This window comes from Hordeum vulgare, chromosome 3H (genome assembly GCF_904849725.1).
Source record: "Hordeum vulgare subsp. vulgare chromosome 3H, MorexV3_pseudomolecules_assembly, whole genome shotgun sequence".
NCBI classification, from domain to species: Eukaryota; Viridiplantae; Streptophyta; class Magnoliopsida; order Poales; family Poaceae; genus Hordeum; species Hordeum vulgare.
The window spans coordinates 31,236,468-31,256,509 of record NC_058520.1 but is presented as its reverse complement, the minus strand read 5'-3'; the positions used below and the strand labels follow the sequence as shown (position 1 = coordinate 31,256,509).

Sequence of the window (20,042 nt, the reverse complement as noted above, 5' to 3'; positions counted from 1 at the left end):
TGCTTCGCAAGCCATGTCTTGATCTTCCAATGGGCGAGGTAAGTTTTGAGGCTTTCTTTGATCCAAGATAATGACATTGTATAAGTTTATTTGTTTCTATCATAGTTGGTTCCCTTCAAATAGTTGTAGTGAAACAATTTTGATTAGTTGAAGGGGAGCACAATCTAATTGGAATAGTGTTCCATAATCTGAAAAATCGTATTAGAATCAACTAGTGTTTAATATGTTCCATTGGAATCATAGTTGGTCCCCTTCAAATAGTTGTAGTGAAACAATTTTGATTAGTTGAAGGGGAGCACAATCTAATTGGAATAGTTTTCCATCATCTGAAAAATCGTATTAGAATCAACTAGTGTTTAATATGTTCCATTGGAATCATAGTTGGTTCCCGTCAAATAGTTGTAGTGAAACAATTTTGATTACTTGAAGGGGAGCACAATCTGATTGGAATAGTTTTCCATAATCTGAAAAATCGTATTAGAATCAACTAGTGTTTAATATGTTCCATTGGAATCATAGTTGGTTCCCTTCAAATAGTTGTAGTGAAACAATTTTGATTACTTGAAGGGGAACACAATCTGATTGGAATAGTGTTCCATAATCTAAAAAATCGTATTAGAATGAACTAGTATTTAATATGTTCCATTGGAATCATAGTTGGTTCGCTTCAAATAGTTGTAGTGAAACAATTTTGATTAGTTGAAGGGGAACACAATCTGATTGGAATAGTGTTCCATAATCTGAAAAATGGTATTAGAATGAACTAGTGTTTAATATGTTCCATTGGAATCATAGTTGGTTCGCTTCAAATAGTTGTAGTGGTCTCTCTAGGTTCCATTGCATATGTTCTATTTGAATCCTAAAGATAAGTTTCTCTTTAGTTGTAGGGAAACATGTTTCCTTATTGCAGCAGTATGTAACATTTGTTCCATTTTAATTTGTTTCTGTTGCAGGAGTGACAAGCATTGTCCAGGACTCATGGAGTTCCTTCGCAGCGGCGTCACTTTTGCTTCCGTTGACATAAGGAACGACAGGCTGAAGATGAGGCACAGCTTCGGTATTGAGATACCAGCTGGTTGCCTCGTTGATCTCCAAACGATATTCAGGCTTCGACATGACAGGACTTCGATGGCTCATATGGCAGTTGCCTTGATCGACGAGTCATACGGTGATATGAAGACCAGTTTCCCAAAGTATCAGCACAAACTTTGGGAGAAGGGCCCACTTGATGATATCAACATTCAGTATGCAGCAAAAGATGCATACGTTTCATACGAGTTGTACCGCAAGATTCGAGTCGTCAACTATGGCCAGCGTCATCTCGAGGAACGTGGACATTCTGATTTAGATGATTCAGACGAGTAGTGTTCTGAACGTCGAACACTTGTATATATATCTATGGTAGCTATTATTATGTATTGTTTGGGCTAGTATCATGTACTTCTTGGACCAATTTATATATGTCTAGTTTCTGTTTGTGCCATTATAGTTTCCAAATTTGAATGGTTTAGCCCTTTCTAACTTCATTTGCTACTTTTGAATGGTTTAGCCCTTTCTAACTTCATGGTATCATGCATTTCGACCACATATATACAAAAAGTCTTCAGTTCAAATAAGTTCAGTGCTTTTCAATTTCAGGGTCAACTAGCTCAAAAAAAATAAGTAAATGCACGAAATATACCAAATGAAGTCAGAAATTGTTGAAATTTTGTGATGTGCCTTTGAATGGTGCATTTTGAACACACAAAAAGTATGGAGTTCAAATAAGTTTAAAAAAATGAAATCCCTTTGTAAGAGATGAGTTCTCGTTCGAAACCCTCCTACTTCGAGAGAGATTGTCAGTTGTGTACACAAACTGCATCCAGTTTTTGTCGTAGCCCTCTCAACTTTTTAACACATGCTATGTGGGTGAAATGATGATAGAATGCCAACTTTCAACATTTTCAGAGTTCATTTGTAGTGCTTTTCAATTTCAGGGTCAACTAGCTCAAAAAAATTAAGTAAATGCACGAAATATACCAAATGAAGTCAGAAATTGTTGAAATTTTGTGATGTGCCTTTGAATGGTGCATTTTGAACACAGAAAAAGTATGGAGTTCAAATAAGTAAAAAAAATATGAAATCCCGTTGTAAGAGATGAGTTCTCGTTCGAAACCCTGCTACTTCGAGAGAGATTGTCAGTTTTGTACACGAAGTGCATCCAGTTTTTGTCGTAGCCCTCTCAACTTTTTAACACATGCTATGTGGGTGAAATGATGATAGCATGCCAACTTTCAACATTTTCAGAGTTCATTTGTAGTGCTTTTCAATTTCAGGGTCAACTAGCTAAAAAAAAAAAGTAAATGCACGAAATATACAAAATGAAGTCAGAAATTGTTGAAATTTTGTGATGTGCCTTTGAATGGTGCATTTTGAACACACAAAAAGTATGGAGTTCAAATAAGTTAAAAAAATGAAATCCCTTTGTAAGAGATGAGTTCTCGTTCGAAACCCTGCTACTTCGAGAGAGATTGTCAGTTTTGTACACGAAGTGCATCCAGTTTTTGTCGTATCCCTCTCAAATTTTTAACACATGCTATGTGGGTGAAATGATGATAACATGCCAACTTTCAACATTTTTAGAGTTCATTTGTAGTGCTTTTCAATTTCAGGGTCAACTAGCTCAAAAAAAAAAGTAAATGCATGAAATATACCAAATGAAGTCAGAAATTGTTGAAATTTTGTGATGTGCCTTTGAATGGTGCATTTTGAACACAGAAAAAGTATGGAGTTCAAATAAGTTTTAAAAAATGAAATCCCTTTGTAAGAGATGAGTTCTCGTTCGAAATCGGGCTACTTCGAGAGAGATTGTCAGTTTTGTACACGAACTGCATCCAGTTTTTGTCGTAGCCCTCTCAACTTTTTAACACATGCTATGTGGGTGAAATGATGATAGCATGCCAACTTTCAACATTTTCAAAGTTCATTTGTAGTGCTTTTCAATTTCAGGGTCAACTAGTTCAAAAAAAATAAGTAAATGCACGAAATATACCAAATGAAGTCAAAATAACAAAATAGATAATAGTTTGGATAGTCAAAATTATTAATTATGAAAATAAAAAATAGTTTTGCATTATTTATTCAATTTGAAACACTTTTCATTATCATAGTTTTGTCAAATTATCAAATATGCAAAAAGAATTTTTAATAAACATAGTTTTTAATTGAAAATAACAAAATAGATAATAGTTTGGATAGTCAAAATTATTAATTATGAAAATAAAAAATAGTTTGCATTATTTATTCAATTTGAAACACTTTTCATTATCATAGTTTTGTCAAATTCTCAAATATGCAAAAAGAATTTTTTATAAACATAGTTTTTAATTGAAAATAACAAAATAGATAATAGTTTGGATAGTCAAAATTATTAATTATGAAAATAAAAAATAGTTTTGCATTATTTATTCAATTTGAAACACTTTGCATTATCATAGTTTTATCAAATTCTCAAATATGCAAAAAGAATTTTTAATAAACATAGTTTTTAATTGAAAATAACAAAATAAGTTAATAGTTTAGATAGTCAAAATTATTAATTTTGAAAATAGAAAATAGTTTTGAATTATTTATTCAATTTCAAACACTTTTCATTATCATAGTTTTGTCAAATTCTCAAATATGGAAAAAGAATTTTTAATAAACATAGTTTTTAATTGAAAATAACAAAATAAGTTAATAGTTTGGATAGTCAAAATAATTAATTTTGAGAATAGAAAAAAATTAAAACTATATGAGAAATCATGGACAAAATTCGACTTGAATTCACTTTGAATTCAGATTGAATTTTATCCACAATTTCGAATATAGTTTCAATTTTCAGTAAATTTAGACCCGTAAGCGTGCTTTAGAGAGGAGCTCGATGGACAAGCTGCGACGGGGCTTATAAAAAAGTGTTAGTCCCACTCGCTGGGCGAGGTGGGACTAAACTTATCGTGCAGCCGAGGAGGGGCTTTAGTCCCGGGTGGAGCCACGCCCCGGGACTAAAGACCCCCTTTAGTCCTGGTTGGAGCCACGCCCCGGTACTAAAGACTCCCTGCTTCCCGCCTCTTGGTCTGCCCGAAAAGAGGCCTTTAGTCCCGGGGCGTGGCTCCACCCGGGACTAAAGGGGGTCTTTAGTCCCGGCCCGAGCCACGCACCAGGACTATAGATCCACCTATATAAGCGGGACTTCGAAAATTGCCAACCCAATTCGTCCATTTCTCTTCTTCTTCCTCTCGTTCTCCTGCCCAGCGCGACATAGCGACGAACTAACCGACGCCGTCAGGCTGCCCGCCGTCCTGCTCGCCGTCGGCCGTCCTCCTTGCCGCCGCATCGTCCTCCTCGCCGTCGCGCCGTCCTCCTCGCCGCCGCGCCGTCCTCCTAGCCGTCACGCCGTGCTCCTCGCCGTCGCGCCGTCCTCCGCGCCAACACTCCGGCCAGTAAGCCCCCCGCCCCCTCCTCCCCAACACTCCGGCCAGTATAGAAGAAAAGAAGAAAAAGGAGAAGAGAAGAAGAAAAAGGAGAAGAAAGGAAGAAAAAGGAGAAGAAAATAAGAAAAAGGAGAAGAAAAGAAGAAAAAGAAAAGATTTTTTTGTCATTTAATTCCTATTGTTATTAGGTTTGTGCTAGATTATTAGGGTTAGTAATATTTAGAATTAGGTTAGGGTTACAAGAAGAAGAAATATGAACAAAAATAAGAAAATAAGATTAGGAAAAATGAAAATAAGAAGAGGAGGAGAAGAAAAGAAGAAAAAGTGTATATTGTATAGTGTATATGCTTAAGTGTATAGTGTATAAGGAGAGGAGGAATTTTGCTATAGTGTATAAGAAAAGAAGAAAAGAAGAGGAGGAGAAGAGAAGAAAAGAAGAGGAGGAGAAGAGAAGAAAGAAGAGGAGGAGAAGAAAAATGAAAATAAGTGTTAATAGTTTAATTTTGCTATTGTATATGCTTAAGTGTTAATAGTTTATTTTTAGCAAGAAAATTAATAGAACTAGTTTATTTTTTTAGTTCATTTTACGATGCCTATCCCGCATCTTCGCCGTCGACTCGGCGGAGGACACCTGCTTGATCAGAGGGGCCCTGTCCGGGACTGGCCTCCGCCCGATTGGTATTGGGAGGTGCTACCTTCCGGGGGGCGTAGGTTGGTGAGGAGCTAGCCCGTCGTTGATGCGATCCTTGTTTGGTGGCGGTCGCGTGGGCCAGTGAGGGTGCCGAGGCTTCCGGACACCGCGGAGGTGGTAATTCACCGTGTCAGCGAGGAGGATGAGCACGTCCGTTGCTACATGGTTGCGTTGGAGGGCAGGTTCGAGCATACCTGGCAGGTTCTTCAGGGATCTCACTGGAGCTATGATCCTGTGATGGTTCCTTCTCTTTGGGTGTCCACCGCCCGCGCCGATACCCGTCGGGCGCTACGGTTCTAGATGTATTAGTGATGCTATATGTATGATAGTATTCGAGGAGTATTAATGATAATATTCAACGAAGCAATGCGGGCGAACCCAAGCTTCCTAAGAATGGTGCTGACACATTCAAGAAGCAATGCAGAGTTCTCGTTAGGGATCACGTCCCGATCAGCGTTCGGGAGTGGAACAAGCGCAAAGGGGCAGCCGATAGTGACTATGTCGCCGAAAGGTACAAAGATAATCTTTGGAATGATCTCATGTCACATTTCAACCTGCCAGAATGTGAGAACGAAGACGCCGCAGACAAACTGAGGGCCAAAGTCAAGCAGTGGACTCTGAAGAAGATGGCCGAACTGTTCCGTAGCTGGAAGAAGAAGCTATGGAAAAACTATCTGAAGACACAGAAAGTGCCAGTATTCGAGGGGTATCTAGCCAAGCAGGCGAATCACTGGAAGGCATTTCAAGAGTACAAGGAGTCAGAAGATGCCCAGGCATTATCAGAAAAGAAGAAGATAAATGCCGACAAGAAGATATATCACCACAAGCTGGGGCCAGGGGGCTATGAGACTGCCATCCCAAAGTGGGATAAGAAAGAGCAAGATCTGATAGATAAAGGCGTCGTACCTGAACCACTCCGTGATGAGTGGGAATTGAGAGCAAGAAATTGGTTCCTTGCGCATGATGGGTCATACGACGAAACAACAGGGGACCTCATCTACAATGACAATCTTAGGATACCCAGGGAGAATTGGAAAAGGATAGTGAAAGAAATTAAGGAGGGAAGAAGAAAGTTCACTGCAGATAGAGAGAAAGATTTGCTCACACTGGTCCTCGGCAATGACGAACATGGAGGACGAACGCGAGGCTTCGGTCCTTCTTACCCGTTGTGGCTTGGGTTTGCCAGAGACCAAGACACTTACAGAAGCCGAGAGAGAGCAAAGAAGCGGCAACAGGATGAGGAGAATGAGAAGTTCAACCAGTTGCTTGCCAGGATTAACGAGCAACAGAAGCAGATTGATGAGCTTAGAGGAGTACCGCGCCAGGAAGATCCTGCAGTTGATATTACCGGCGCCCCATCTAAGCGGAAAAGCAGCGTGGCTAAATCTGAGGCCCCGCCCGACGATGAACGAAGAATGATAGAGGGCGGTCCCGGCTACCCCGTGGATGGAATCAAGGAGTCAACATCATGTGAACTCCATCAGAAATTCAAGAACATATCCATGAAGGTGGCCGTCGGACAAGCTTTACCTTCTGGCCCTGATGCACGCTGGCATGGCCGTGAGATTCCAGCTGGCGTTGCTAAAGTCAGGGTGGATGAAATCATGACGGGGTTTAATGATATGGAGCTCGACATAGCTGGACCCGAAGATGAGAGGACACTCGGAGAAGTAGTGGGTGGAGTCATCCTATGGGACAAGAACTACATCAAGCTTCCAGGCTCGGCCCCAAAGGACAACACCGCTTCCGAGTCATCGCAGGTCACCTACACCTCCATTACCTCCAAGCCCTCCACATGATGTCGGCCAGCACAACACGAGTCCATCTCGATCACCGCCGCCGGACTTGGGTCGTCCGTCTCCGCCGCCGCCCGCACATGATACTAAGCGGAAGCGTGCCAGCAAGAACGCTTCGTCGATGATTTCTAAGGGATGGAGCTACCCAAAGCGCAAACTGTCGCCCCTCCCAAAGGTACCTCATGCTAATCTTCCTATCAGACCTTATGATCGTACCCCCGAGGAAAACGCCAGGATAGCAAAGGAACAACATGATGCGTAGATGAAAAGGAAGGAACCCGAGCCCCGCCCGAAATACACCGAGAAGAACATTGCATGGGCAAAAGACTTCATAACCACTCCATCACAGTATGACTTACACTATAAGCCTGATGACTATACACGCACATTGCAGAAGGAAGTGAAAAAGAGCAGGTCACATGCAAGTGCAAGTGGGAGCAAATCAAGTTCAACTACAAGCAAGAAAAAATCAGACGTTCCTCAGCTTGGACAACAGGCCAAACAGTCGATCCCACCCCTCAAGGTGTTAACCGAGAATGTTCCCCCTCCGGTGCAGGGGCAAGCTTTTGAAAAAGCAAAGGAGTTGGCGGATGAATGTGGTATCTTGGTTGAAAATTTGCTGGCTTCCCAAGACGACAGGATACCCAAGGCTGTGGTAGCCCCTAAGCCACAGTTTGTCATGGGAGAGCCTTTGGTCAGCAAAGATGATCTCCCAACAAATATGCGTTACTTGCATAAATGGTACTTAAGTGAATCAAAGAATGGGAGAACGATGATCGTGCTGAGTGTCCCACAGGAGTACTACGGCCGCTCCGAAGAAATCCATATCGACTTTGATGAACTCTTCCAGATGTACAATGGAGACGCCCCCGACAAATCGCTTATGAGTTGCTATTGTCTGTAAGTTTTTTAATTCGTTGTCTACATATAACTTGTTTAGTTATTTCAGTTCATTGTCTATATATAACTTGTACTCTATTATGCAGAATGAAGATTCTGGAGTGTAAAAGTAAGTGCATCCTAAATATTGGGTTTATTGATCCAGATAAAATACATATAGCGATGCTAACTAATTATCCCAAGGAGACGGAGGAAAACCTTCTAAGGTTTCTAAGAGATCAAAATTTCTGTGACCACATACTGTTTCCATACAACTTCAGGTGAGGGTCTTTACTCTGTTGTGTCCATTCACTTATAAGTGTAATTGATAAGTTACTCACACACACACATATATATATACATGTGCAGCTTCCATTGGATTCTATTGGACATTCAAATTGATAAGGGAAGAGTTGATGCCTTCGACCCATTATCGAGACCCTTGGAACAGTTCCAAAGCCTGCAGGACATGCTCCAAGGGTAATTTTAATCATTCTTGCGCTCTATCGGTCTCTTTCGATGATTTTCTGATATATCAATTAATGAAAAACTTAGCAAATCATTATCCTTGTCGGGCAGGGTTTGGAATCGGTTCAAGTGCGTGACTCCCGGTAACTTTCCTGAGAAGCTGACCTTTAGAGCGGCTCAGGTAAGTAGTAGTATGATATACTTCTATTAATTTTCAATACATTTATGATGCTAGATTATTATTTTGATTATATATATTCCATTCTCGTAAAGTGCGACCAGCAGCCACGGGGAACGCATCTATGCGGATACTATGTTTGCGAGACCATTCGCACGTTTACCTATGAGTTCAAGGAGCACAGATTCGACGTAAGCAATGAACATTCACACCTCTATTTTTACCCGTCATTCTTTGTTATCATGATTGATATTCATATTCATCTCCTCTTCTTATATAGCACACGGCCATGAGGACGAAAGTCTTACCAGAGCAACGCGCGATTGCTGTTGCAGAGGAGCTTGCGGGATTTCTGAGAACGGAAGCTATAGAAGACAAAGGACGATTTAGTGTAGCTAAGGGCCATTACTGATGTTCGTCCATGTAATCGAATAGACGGGCTCTAGTCCCGATAATTCAGATCTCCATATAATTGTATATATATGATCGCTTGTAAGATAAGTTAATCTTATATATATATATGCATAATTATTTCTATTTTAAATTATATGAAAACTAATTCCCGAACACAAAACGAGGCATCACGTTAATCTCCTGAACACCTAAACCCTAAAACCCTAAAACCCAAAAATAACTTCATTCAAAAAAAACCCAAAAGCCAGCAAAATCTGAAAATATTTAGTCCCGGACCGTGTAACGAACCCAGACTAAAGGGCCTGCCCCTGGGGCGCTACGAGGCGCCCACGTGGAGCACCTTTAGTCCCGGCGTGTAAGAGGGCCGGGACGAAAAGGTTAGGCCTTTAGTCCCGCCCCTTTAGTCCCGGTTGGTGAACCGGGACTAAAGCCCTTTACGGGCCGGGGCTATAGGCCCTGTCCCCACTAGTGTATATGGCGCGTCCGGCCCTGACGAGTCAAGTCGTCATCAATCCATGCGACAGTGCCGACCTGCCATATTGACTGATGGGCCACCTACACTCTGTCGGGTTTTCAGGAAAGATTCCACGCTTGCCCAGGTTCGATACATGTTCCTCGAATGCTGGCCAACAGTAGAATACGGTGATATACGGGATGCTGGTATTTGGAATACGACTGACAACACATATCCCCATGCAGTCGGGCGGGGTGGATTCTGCGCTGCCTGGAGATCGGCCTCTGCAACGTTTTATCGCCAAATTCTACCCCTATTATATCAACATCATTACATGGAAAGGGAAATGTGTTAGCAGAAATAATCTAACAACGCACCACAACCACACATTCCCTTCTAGAATTTAAGCCTACTAGGCTATCCTAAGCAATTTTGTTCTTTGATGATCCAAAAGCCTTAAGGACCGGAGAAGAAGAGCACCCTCGATGTTCGAGCACAAAACTTTCCATTGCCTTATCATAGCGCCCACCAGATCCATGATACAAACGCATACTTTGCCATTTTTGCCCTTGAAATAAAAAGTCATTTCACATAAGCCATAAGCTCCACACGATAGTAGAAGTAGCAACGTTGACAGCCTCTCAAGGCTTTTTTTGTTTACAAAAAACAACTAATTCATGAAAAGAAACAGGCACATAATACCACATGCATCAACAATTATTGACCAAATCTCTTTAGAAACAACACACTCAAAAAACAGATTTTGAATGAATTTCTGCTCACTAGAAAACACAGGTCAGGTCATTCACATGTCTTCTCCTAGCTAGGTTATCTCTGGTCACGCAATTGTTATAAAAAGCTAGCCACAGGAAAACATGGATGTTAGGTGGCACTTTAATCTTTTAAATAGAATCTTTAATATTAGAAGAGATACCCCCAAAGTTAATCATCTTGTAAAATGATTTGACAGTGTAGTGACCAGAAGGTTCTAGGGTCCAAACAGGAATGTCAACATCAATAGACAGGGTATATGACTTAATTAAATCAATCATATTGTACCATCTACTCATCACATTTGCATCAACACACCTCCTACAAGTGAGATGCAAACGCACCCCATCCTAGACTTGAGCAAGGGTTGCATCTTGCTGGTGATAGATGTCAAATAGATCCGAGTAAAGAATTTTTAATGAGGAATCCCCAATCCAAATGTCATGCCACAAAGCAATACTTAAAGAAATTCCTAACAGGCGAAAATGCCCAAGTAACACTCTTCTAGAAAGGAGAACCCGTTGGTTTATCAACACCATACTTATAACAAATAATTTTCTTCCAATCTTTGTCTCTACCATTGATACGTCTCCAACGTATCTAAATATTTTGACTTTTCCATGCTATAATATTAGGATGATTTAGTGTGTTTATATATCAATTAATATTATTTTTGAGCACTACCCTATTAACTCAGTGCCTAGTGCCAGTTGATGTTTTCTGCATGTTTTTGACTTTTCAGGTTTACAGTACCAAACGAAGTCCAATTTCCACGAAATTTTTTTATGATTTTTTTGTCGGCTAAAAGAACACCTCGAAGCTTCGGGAGGAGACAAGACACTGCACGAGGGAGGCACCAAACATCAAGGCATGCCTAGGGGGGTGGCCACACCCTGTTGTGTGGTGGGCCCCTCAGGCCTCTCCCGACGTCCCTCTCTGGCCTATAAATTCTAAAATATCCCAAAACCCTATGAGAGACACCAGAAACACTTTTTCCTCCACCGCAAGTGTGTGTTCCGCCATGTGCCCATCTGGAGTACTTTTCAGGTCCCTTGTCGAAGGGGGGATCGATCATGGAGGGTCTATATATCAACCTTTGTTGCTCCCATGCTGATGTGCGAGTAGTTTTCCATAGACTTATACGGGTCCATAGTTAGCACCTAGATGGCTATCTCTCTCTCTTGATCTTAATTACAATGAGCATCGCATCTTCGCTTTGATCTATCCGATGTAATTCTTTTGTGCGGTGTGTTTGTTGGGATCCGATGTATTGTGGGTTTATATTCAGATTATTCATGATAAAGATTTGAGTCTTGTCTGAATTTTAATTTTAATTCTTATTTGCATGATTGTTATAGCTTCGTAAATATCTCCGACCTGTTGAAATAGTTTGGCCAACTAGACTGATATTTCTTTAGTGAGAGCGGTGCGTTGTGGTGGGCTCAATCTGGCGAAGTTCTATATCCCAGTGATAGAAAGTGACAAGGACACGTCTTTGTATTGTTGCCACTAAGGATAAAACAATGGGGTTAATTCATATTGATTGAGTTCTGTTTGTCTACATCATGTCCTTGTTCTTCAAGCATTACTTTATTTTTATTTAATACTCTAGATGCATGGTGGATAGCGGTCGATGGGTGGAGTGATAGTAATAGGTGCAGTCAGGAGTCGACCTATTTTGTTATGGATGTGATGTATATATATATGCATGATCATTGCCATGAATATCACATAAAAATGTGTTTTTCTATCAATTGCCTAATAGTAATTTGTTTACTCACCATATGTCTACTACATGAGAGATGCCATTAAAGAAAACTGCAGCCCCCGGGTCTATTCACTTATAATTTTAAAATGCTACAATTACCTCGCTACCTTTATTTACTTTTTATTTACTTTGCAACTATCAAATTTCATATACACGCTTCACTTGTTTGCAAATAATGAGTCCAAGGGGATTGACAACCCTCTTGCCCGTGTTGGGTGCAAGTTTTTGCTTCTTTGTGTGCAGTCGCTAAAGACGGGGGTTGATTGTTACTCATATTGATTTGATAAACCTTGGTTCTCTACCAAAGAAAATACTTATCTATACTATGTTGCATCACTCATTCCTCTTCATGGAAAACCCAACGCAGATCACAAGTATCAGGAAGGATTTCACGCGCCGTTGCTGGAGAGTATCACCAACCTACTATTAAGTAACTTCGCACATATTATCATTCACTTGTTCTTTTGTTTTGATGTTATATTTAGCTTGCTTCATAAAAATACAAAAATACAAAAATATTTATCTTTGCTAGTCAGTAGTCTATTTCTTTGCTTGCTAGTTTACTTATCATGTTTGTTAATTTGCTTGCTCGGTCACCATGTCTCAAGATACTACTAAGTTGTGTGACTTCTCAAATACTAAAAACAATGATTTTATTCATACACCTATACCACCCGCCACTAGTGCGGAGTCTAATGATATAAATGTTGCATTGCTGAATCTTGTGATGGAAGAACAATTTTCGGAAAGTCCTAATGAGGATCCCGCTGCTCATCTTAATACATTTGTTGAATTTTGTGATATGAAAAAGAAAAAGGATATTGGTAATTATATAAAAAATTAAAATTGTTTCCTTTTTCCTTATGAGATAAAGCTAAATCTTAGTTCTCATTATATTAAAAATCATCAAAATGTTTCAGGCCAATTGAACTTCGTTTGGTATGGAAAACCTAAAAAGTGAAAAACATGGAGACAACAACAACTGGCACTGGGCATTGGGTCAACAGGTTAGTGCTCAAAAATAATATAAAAGGTAAATAAATACTTCAAAAGTATTTTAGAATGATAATATATCATCATGGAACAATCGAAAATTATAGATACACTAAAGACGTATTATCTACGTGAGGAGGAAGTCGCAATAGAAATTGTGGATTTGGTAGGTCTTCGAGCATGGGGAAGGTCCTTGGGGTCTGGATCAGTTGTGTGCTTGCGAGCCCCACCAGACTTGGTTTCTCCATGGCAACCTTAGTTTGACCGGCCGTGCTCGCGCTATTACTATCACCCGAGCGATCAGACATCTTCACCCCTTGTTCACTACCTCAGCAAAGGATAGGGAGCTTGGACCAAGACCTTTTCGAAGTAATTGATGTTTATTCGGGCAGGATCAAAGGCCCGACGACTGAGGGTGTAGTAGTCAACAAAAGTGAAGGAGCCTCGTTTGACGAGATCCTTCCGGATCCAAAAGAGAGACCGAAAACGGTATTTGTTGTGCGGCGGAGGAGGTTGGGAGAGAGGGTGGCAGCGACGGGGAGGGGACGGAATGAGCCAAAGTTGGCGAAAGTATTCCTCTACTTCTAGGTCATCCACCATGTGAAAACACGCAATCCTACTTCCCACTTTCCTACCAACAAAGCGGGCTCTAAAGGTGAACCCCACCGACTGAGAGGATGAGGAGTGAAGATGCCCACTATCCTCGTTGGAGAGACCACCGCCGGCTACAGGACCAGCTGGCCAAAGGTCCTCATCAATCACAAGCCTAACCATAACACACTCACTCGCACAAGCGGTAACACCATCAACATTAGGACCAACATGAAGAGGGAAACCCCTTGGGCAACCATTTTCCATTCAAGAATCACAACAAAAATTCAAAATCCTGGATCCCCGTTCACGAAATGCAATCAATCGAGCACACATCGATGCACGGAGATGGATTGAAGACATACCTCCATCGCCAGGTCGTGGGGTGAGGGTCAATGGCCCGACACTGCATCTGAATCACAGTTGGGGGGGGGGGGGGTAGGACCTCACATGTGGCGGTGTGGGAGAAGTAACCCCGACGACAGGACTTCCGGTGGAATGTTGGCCATCTCGTCCACCGGCGGCTGTCGTATGTGATGGATTCGTCGTGCGATAGTATACCCATCGTGTCATATGCACTGGATCTGGCGATTCGGCCTCCTGAATCACCCAGAACATGAGCGAGTTCCACATCCATGCACCCTCGCCGATGTAGCGCGCTCTCTCTTCGAAGGTTGCGTGACGGATGATGCCGATGTGGATACATGCACACTCGCTCCGATCAGGAAACATGTCCAACACCACCCTTCGCATCTCCCCGCGGGCCTCCAGCGATCCCACGTCGATTTGGGGGCTATAGAGCCACCACGGGCAATGGCAGCGCCACCGGCTCCGTAACGCTCATCGCCGACGCCAACCAACGGATCTGAAGCCGACGGCGATGCGCCCCCTGCCACGAGGATTGGTCGATGAGGTGTGTTGGTGTGGAAAGCTCATAGTAATGCGGAGGGGATGGAGATTTTGTCTCGTCGGAGGTGCAGCTTCCGAGGAGGAAGAGAGAGACGCCATCCCCATCATAGCCTTCACAATGCCAAATCCGTGCATTTTCATCCTATTTTGATGATTCTGTTTACCATGATATAAATGTATTAGTGCGCTATGGCTACTTTAATTTTGCATTCGCCGTAATTTTTATCCTCATCCACCGTTGGCGTGGATTATGGTGTTCGTGTCGTTTGTCCCAGTCAAAAGAAAACAAAACGAGTTTAAGAGCAACTTCAATGAGGCGACCCATTTCCTCCGTCGCAGGCTATTTGGGTCCGTGTGAACAAAATTGGTGGCCCAACGCTTGGATCCATTGTCAAAACGCGTCTGCTTCACGTCCGCGCCGACCCATTTCCGATCTAAATTTGAGACTATAATGCATCGAGGCGGACGCGAAGCAGACGCGCCCCCCCTCTCGGTGTCCGCCCCATCCACACCCGTGGGACGTCCAACTACCCGTGGTCAACTTAATTAATGACGTTCGTCCTCCGCGGGCCCACGCGTCAGCGACCGTGGTCGACCTTTTTTAATCTGAGCATGCGGTGGGGTTCGCCCTCATCTTCTTCCAGAACCCCCGTCCCCATCTCGCTACCTCCTTGCTCCCTCATCGGCGACCAAACCCTAGTAGCCATGGCTGACTCCTCCCAAAACAAGGGCAAGTTCCCCGTCTATCCCCTCACGATCTCCTCGCCGGCCTCGCCAGCGTACCAGCGTCCCGGTGCATCAAGCGCAGTGGCACTGGGAGCACCGCATCCTGCTGCCGTACCCGGACGTGACCCTTTCGCACCACTGGCATCTGGATCCGGAGTGGACCCCGGTACCGGCCGTGCCGCGGTTGGCGCGGGCGCACGCGGAGGAGGTGAGTCGCCGGCAGCAGCAGCTGACGCCGGAGCAGCGGCTCAACCGTGTGTACGCAGCCGACTCTCCCGACTGGGAGGTATGATTTGCGCTCGAACACGAGAAACAATGTCGGCGTGGCATGCACGACGTGCAGCCGGAGGCCCTCCGCCCCCGCCCGTCGTTAGCAACAAGGACCAGGAGGCGAAGGCCGCCTACCATGCGCGCTTGCAGCCGCACTCCGCGAGAGCGAGGAGGAGGACGCGGCGTACGAGGAGGACGCGACGCTTTTATTTACAAAAGTGGTTTGCATATTTAGTTTTTCACGCGTCGTCAAAATGAATCATATCAGCGTTAGGTACATGCACCGATCCAAACACGTAAGCAAACGTCGGTGTCGGTCGAACCGACAAAAAAAAAAAGGCTGTCCGTTTACCTTCGGTAAAAGATGCCACTGTGAGGCGCCAACCAGCTACCGCCTGTGAAGTCTTGATCGCAGAAATCTCTTGGATTGAAGACTCGCGCGGGGTGAACATTCAAGGCAGAGGCGACGACGGGACAGATGTACCCGGCCTGCGTAAAAAGTTGTGCCAAATCCTGGTCATGACAATTTCTCTACTCCTGTCACAAATCTTTGCTGCAGCACTGCAGATCACGCAAGCTAGATTTTACCCGGCTCGAGAAAAGATCACGCAAGCCAGAAACAGTTCACTCCACCAGTAACGTCCCGTTTGAACTTTGGCCCTTTTTGATACACTAGCCTCTCGCTAGAGGTTAGAGTTAGTTTCTAACTCTGAACTAACTTTAAACTCGCTCTAGCATTTGGTGGTGTTTGGATGATAGAGTTAGTTTGACAACAAATATTTTTTTTTAATTATTTGACTCTTTTAACCAGGATTTGTTATGGCCGACTTTTGTGTGGCCTCCTTCCACTCACAAATGATATTAAAATCATCTTTGCAAATCAAATATCCAAAATATGATAAATTTTATTTTGTCCATACAAATAAGACGTCTCACTTAAACATACAGGTCATCAGTCAGGCTTAAAAAAATAAAATTACATTCCATGAAAGAGAGCATGAGCTAACTCATCACGAAAGGCGTTCATGTTGATATCTTCAACAAAAGGTTCATCTTCTGGCCATGCGGATGCCGAAGAACTAGGCATTGGGTTATAATTTTCATCCGCATCACAGGCATCAAATTCCCTATCCGCAATTTTGCTCTCTCGAATGAAATTATGAAGAGCCATACAAGCAACAATAATTTTAGTTTGCTTGTCTTCTGGAAATTTTGCCATGTTCAACAAAATCTTAAATTTCATCTTCAACACTCCAAAGGATCGCTCAATGACATTCCTAACTTTGGCGTGTGCATGGTTGAAGGTTTCTTTCATACCTTGTGATGGCGTGCCGTTTTGCCATTGCTGAACATGGTACCTTGTGCATCTGTATGGCGAAAGGTAGCCCGACCGATTTGGGTATCCCGCATCAACCACATACTACTTCCCTACATATTTTCAAAGGCACACAATGAGACTTAATTGAACCAGTGTAATTGGTCAAAAATTGTTGCAAGACAGTTCAAGTAGCAAACCTGATGGTGGATGGGGAAATTTGTGATGATGAGTACTTATGGCATCTTTCAAAACTCTTATGAGGATGGGAAAGGATAAGATGCGGGAGGATGAGATTTTTTTTTACTGGTATACCCCAACTAGCTCCAATTAGCACCCCTTCTGAGGGATAGTTTTTTTGATGGGTTAGTTTCCATCTAACCCAAACTAGCACAACTGTTTGGATACTTTAAGAGCATCTCCAACAGCCGCGCTATACTAACGCCGCGTCGCAAAAAAGGCAAATATAGCGCGCGCGCAACGCGGCGGACAGCTCCAGCGGGCGCGCTAAAACGATTTGGGCGCGCTGGTCATAGCCCCATCCCGCGCTGTGTATTTCGGGCGTCCACTTCCGCGCGCGGCAGACTCGAGCGCCCCCCCCCCCCCCCCCCCCCGCCGCCGCCACCGGAGCTCCGCCGACTGTCGGAGCTACACGTGATGCGGTGCATGATGAGGTTAGGGAGGAAGATTCATCTTCAAAGGCGGAAGAATCGTCTTCGAAAGAAGAGGAAGACGACGAGGAAGATGATTGATGTGTTATCTGTTTTCAACTTTGTTAGATGAACTTGTATTTTGAACTTGGTTTGCATTTTGGACTTGGTATTTCAAACTATTTTTTGTCCAAATGCCATATATTTGGGCGCTGCTGCAGCGGAGCGCGCGCTGCATTTTAAAGCTTCTGCTGGACCCAGCGCTGCGCGACGCGCCAAACCAGGCGACCAGCGCGCGGCAAACTAGTTTTTTAGGCGCGGCGCGAAGCGCGCCTGTTGGAGATGCTCTAAGGGTTAGTTCAGCTTCAACTAGCTCTAGCAATGGGATCCAAACAGGGCCTTTGAGTCGTATTTGCAAGGGTCAGGCCACTCAGGCAGAACATGTAGCTGGCCCGGGGCGTGCGGCACACCATGTCGTGGTGACCGCGTGCACGCACCGGCCGCGCACCGCCTGGTGTTCGTGCCGGCGCCTCGTCTCCTCAGCCGGGAGGTTGCAGCCAACTCATCACGGCCACCGTGTCTATAGACTGCCGTGCGCGCGCTCCCCTAGTCAGTAGTCACTGCCATGGCATGCAAATCCTTTCTGGCCACACGTCTACCGCCTGCCGATGCATGTATGCAACTGCAAGCCCTGTGCGGTCGCCTCAATCATATCTCGCTCGTCCCGTCACCTCAATCCAGCCAGCTCTTCTCTCTTCCCTTTTAAAGACGACACGAGAGTACACTTCGCTCTTGGTGTCGTCGTAGTAGTAGTCAAGCCCATTTCTCCTCAGTCCGCACCACCACCCAAGCCAGTCGTCATTCAGTCCAAAAATGGCGACCACCGCGGCCGCGCTGAGCATGAAGCTGCTGGTGGACACCAAGGCGCGGCGCGTGCTGTTCGCGGAGGTCGGCAAGGACGTCGTCGACTTCCTCTTCTCCCTCCTCGCCCTGCCCGTCGGCACCGCCGTCAAGCTTCTCGGGAAGGGCTCCATGGTCGGGAGCGTCGGCAGCCTCTACGCCAGCGTCGAGAAGCTCGACGACACCTACGTCCAGCCCGGCGCCGCCAAGGACGCTCTCCTCCACCCCGCCGTCCTATCCCCGGCCGTCAGCAACAAAAGCTCCCTCCTAGGCTTGCCGCAGCCGCCGTCGTCCGTCCGGGCCCAGCCGACGGCGTTCTTCGGATGCAATAGCAAGTGCAGGTCGCGCAACTACGACTACGACGACGACCACGTGTACGTCGTAGACGAGCGTGGTCACCGCCAGCCTTCTTGCAACGGTTGCCGTAGCTACATGACGGACGCGAGAGGCACCGCCTGCCCGTTGTGTGGCAGCCAGATGTCCAAGGAGCTGAAGCTCGTGCCGTCGGCGGTGTCCGGACGGCAGGAGGCGGGCGGCGTCACCGGAAAGGGGTTCGTCCAGGGCGTCGTGACGTACACGGTGATGGACGACCTCGCCGTGGCGCCCATGTCGTCAATCTCCAGCATCACCCTGCTCAACGCATTCGGCGTCAAGGACCTCAGCGCGCTCCAGGAGAAGACCGTGCAGCTCGGCTACAACGAGGTATACAGTACAATACATACATGCATGATCCACACTTGCCCTGTCAAATGGATGCCTTCCATGTTCCTTCGCCGTTCTTGAATGAAGAATAATCCGCATCAAGTATCACTCAACCGTCACGTTTGCATTGCAGGGTTTGGACATCCTCAAGGCGTCGCTGCAGTCCAAGACCGTCCTCACCGACGTTTTCCTCAAGCCTAGCAACGTTTGAAGGCACGGCCCTGCGTCTGACATGCTCATCGATCGACATGGAAAATGTAGGGTTAAGTAGGTTTGGTAGGTCCTTTTGTATGAACATGTGCAAGGGCTGGTAGCTCCATCCATCTGGCTAAATTAGGTCGGCTCTTTGTGTGAGCATCAGAACTATCTCACCGTGGCATCTTTTGGGTAATGTCTAGCATCAGCTGGTATTAGTTAGATGTTCTTAAATCCAGCTTAATTTATCAATATTACTCCAGGTAGTGGTTGTACTTTGTGTTTGTATCATCTTTGGTTGTCAAACCGCTTCTTCATGTGTATGTCGTATGTGTCAATTACATGAATGTCTCTAATCCCTCCAATCGTTGAAGCATAAACCAAGTATAAATTCAAGCCAATTTGCACAAGTATGTGTGTAGCGTCAAATTGATTTGTTTGTATCTTAACAACAAAATATTTATTCCTTCATAGCCCTGTGAAGCACAAAAGGCCAATCGCACCGACCACATTATGTGATCTCAACTCTATACTATAGTGAACCAAGCGGGTTCTCAACTTTGTACCAATGCCCTACTATCAGTCACCGATTATATTTGAGAAGTCTTTTAGGACGGTGAATGGGGCAGTCTCAGTACTTATTCCTTTGATTTTTACTAGCCGTCCGATCTGTTGGGGAATAAAAACGATTAAATTTAATTTGTTTAATCCGAGAAGAGGATAATGCTCCACGATTAGATTTCTTTTTTTCAACTGATCACCTCCACAACCACAGCCAGTCTAATGTGCCCGGTGAGTAAAAGAAGAAAAAGAAGAAGGCACCACATCAGCGCATGCGGAATCGGCGGCGGTGGCGGTGCTATAATCTGGAGGAACTTGACGCCAGACGGTCCAATCTCTTCCCGCCTGCTCTTCCTACTT

At 44.4% G+C, this 20,042-nt stretch overlaps 1 protein-coding gene across 1 annotated transcript; it reads left to right on the top strand.

Moving 5' to 3' along the window:
* Positions 1–18,119: 18,119 nt before the first annotated feature.
* Positions 18,120–19,444, top strand: LOC123439412. Its single transcript, XM_045116131.1, has 2 exons — positions 18,120–18,926; positions 19,060–19,444. The coding sequence occupies exons 1-2, from the start codon at positions 18,198–18,200 to the stop codon at positions 19,135–19,137; spliced, it is 807 nt and encodes a 268-aa protein (XP_044972066.1). The 5' UTR covers positions 18,120–18,197; the 3' UTR covers positions 19,138–19,444.
* The last annotated feature ends 598 nt before the right edge of the window (positions 19,445–20,042 follow it).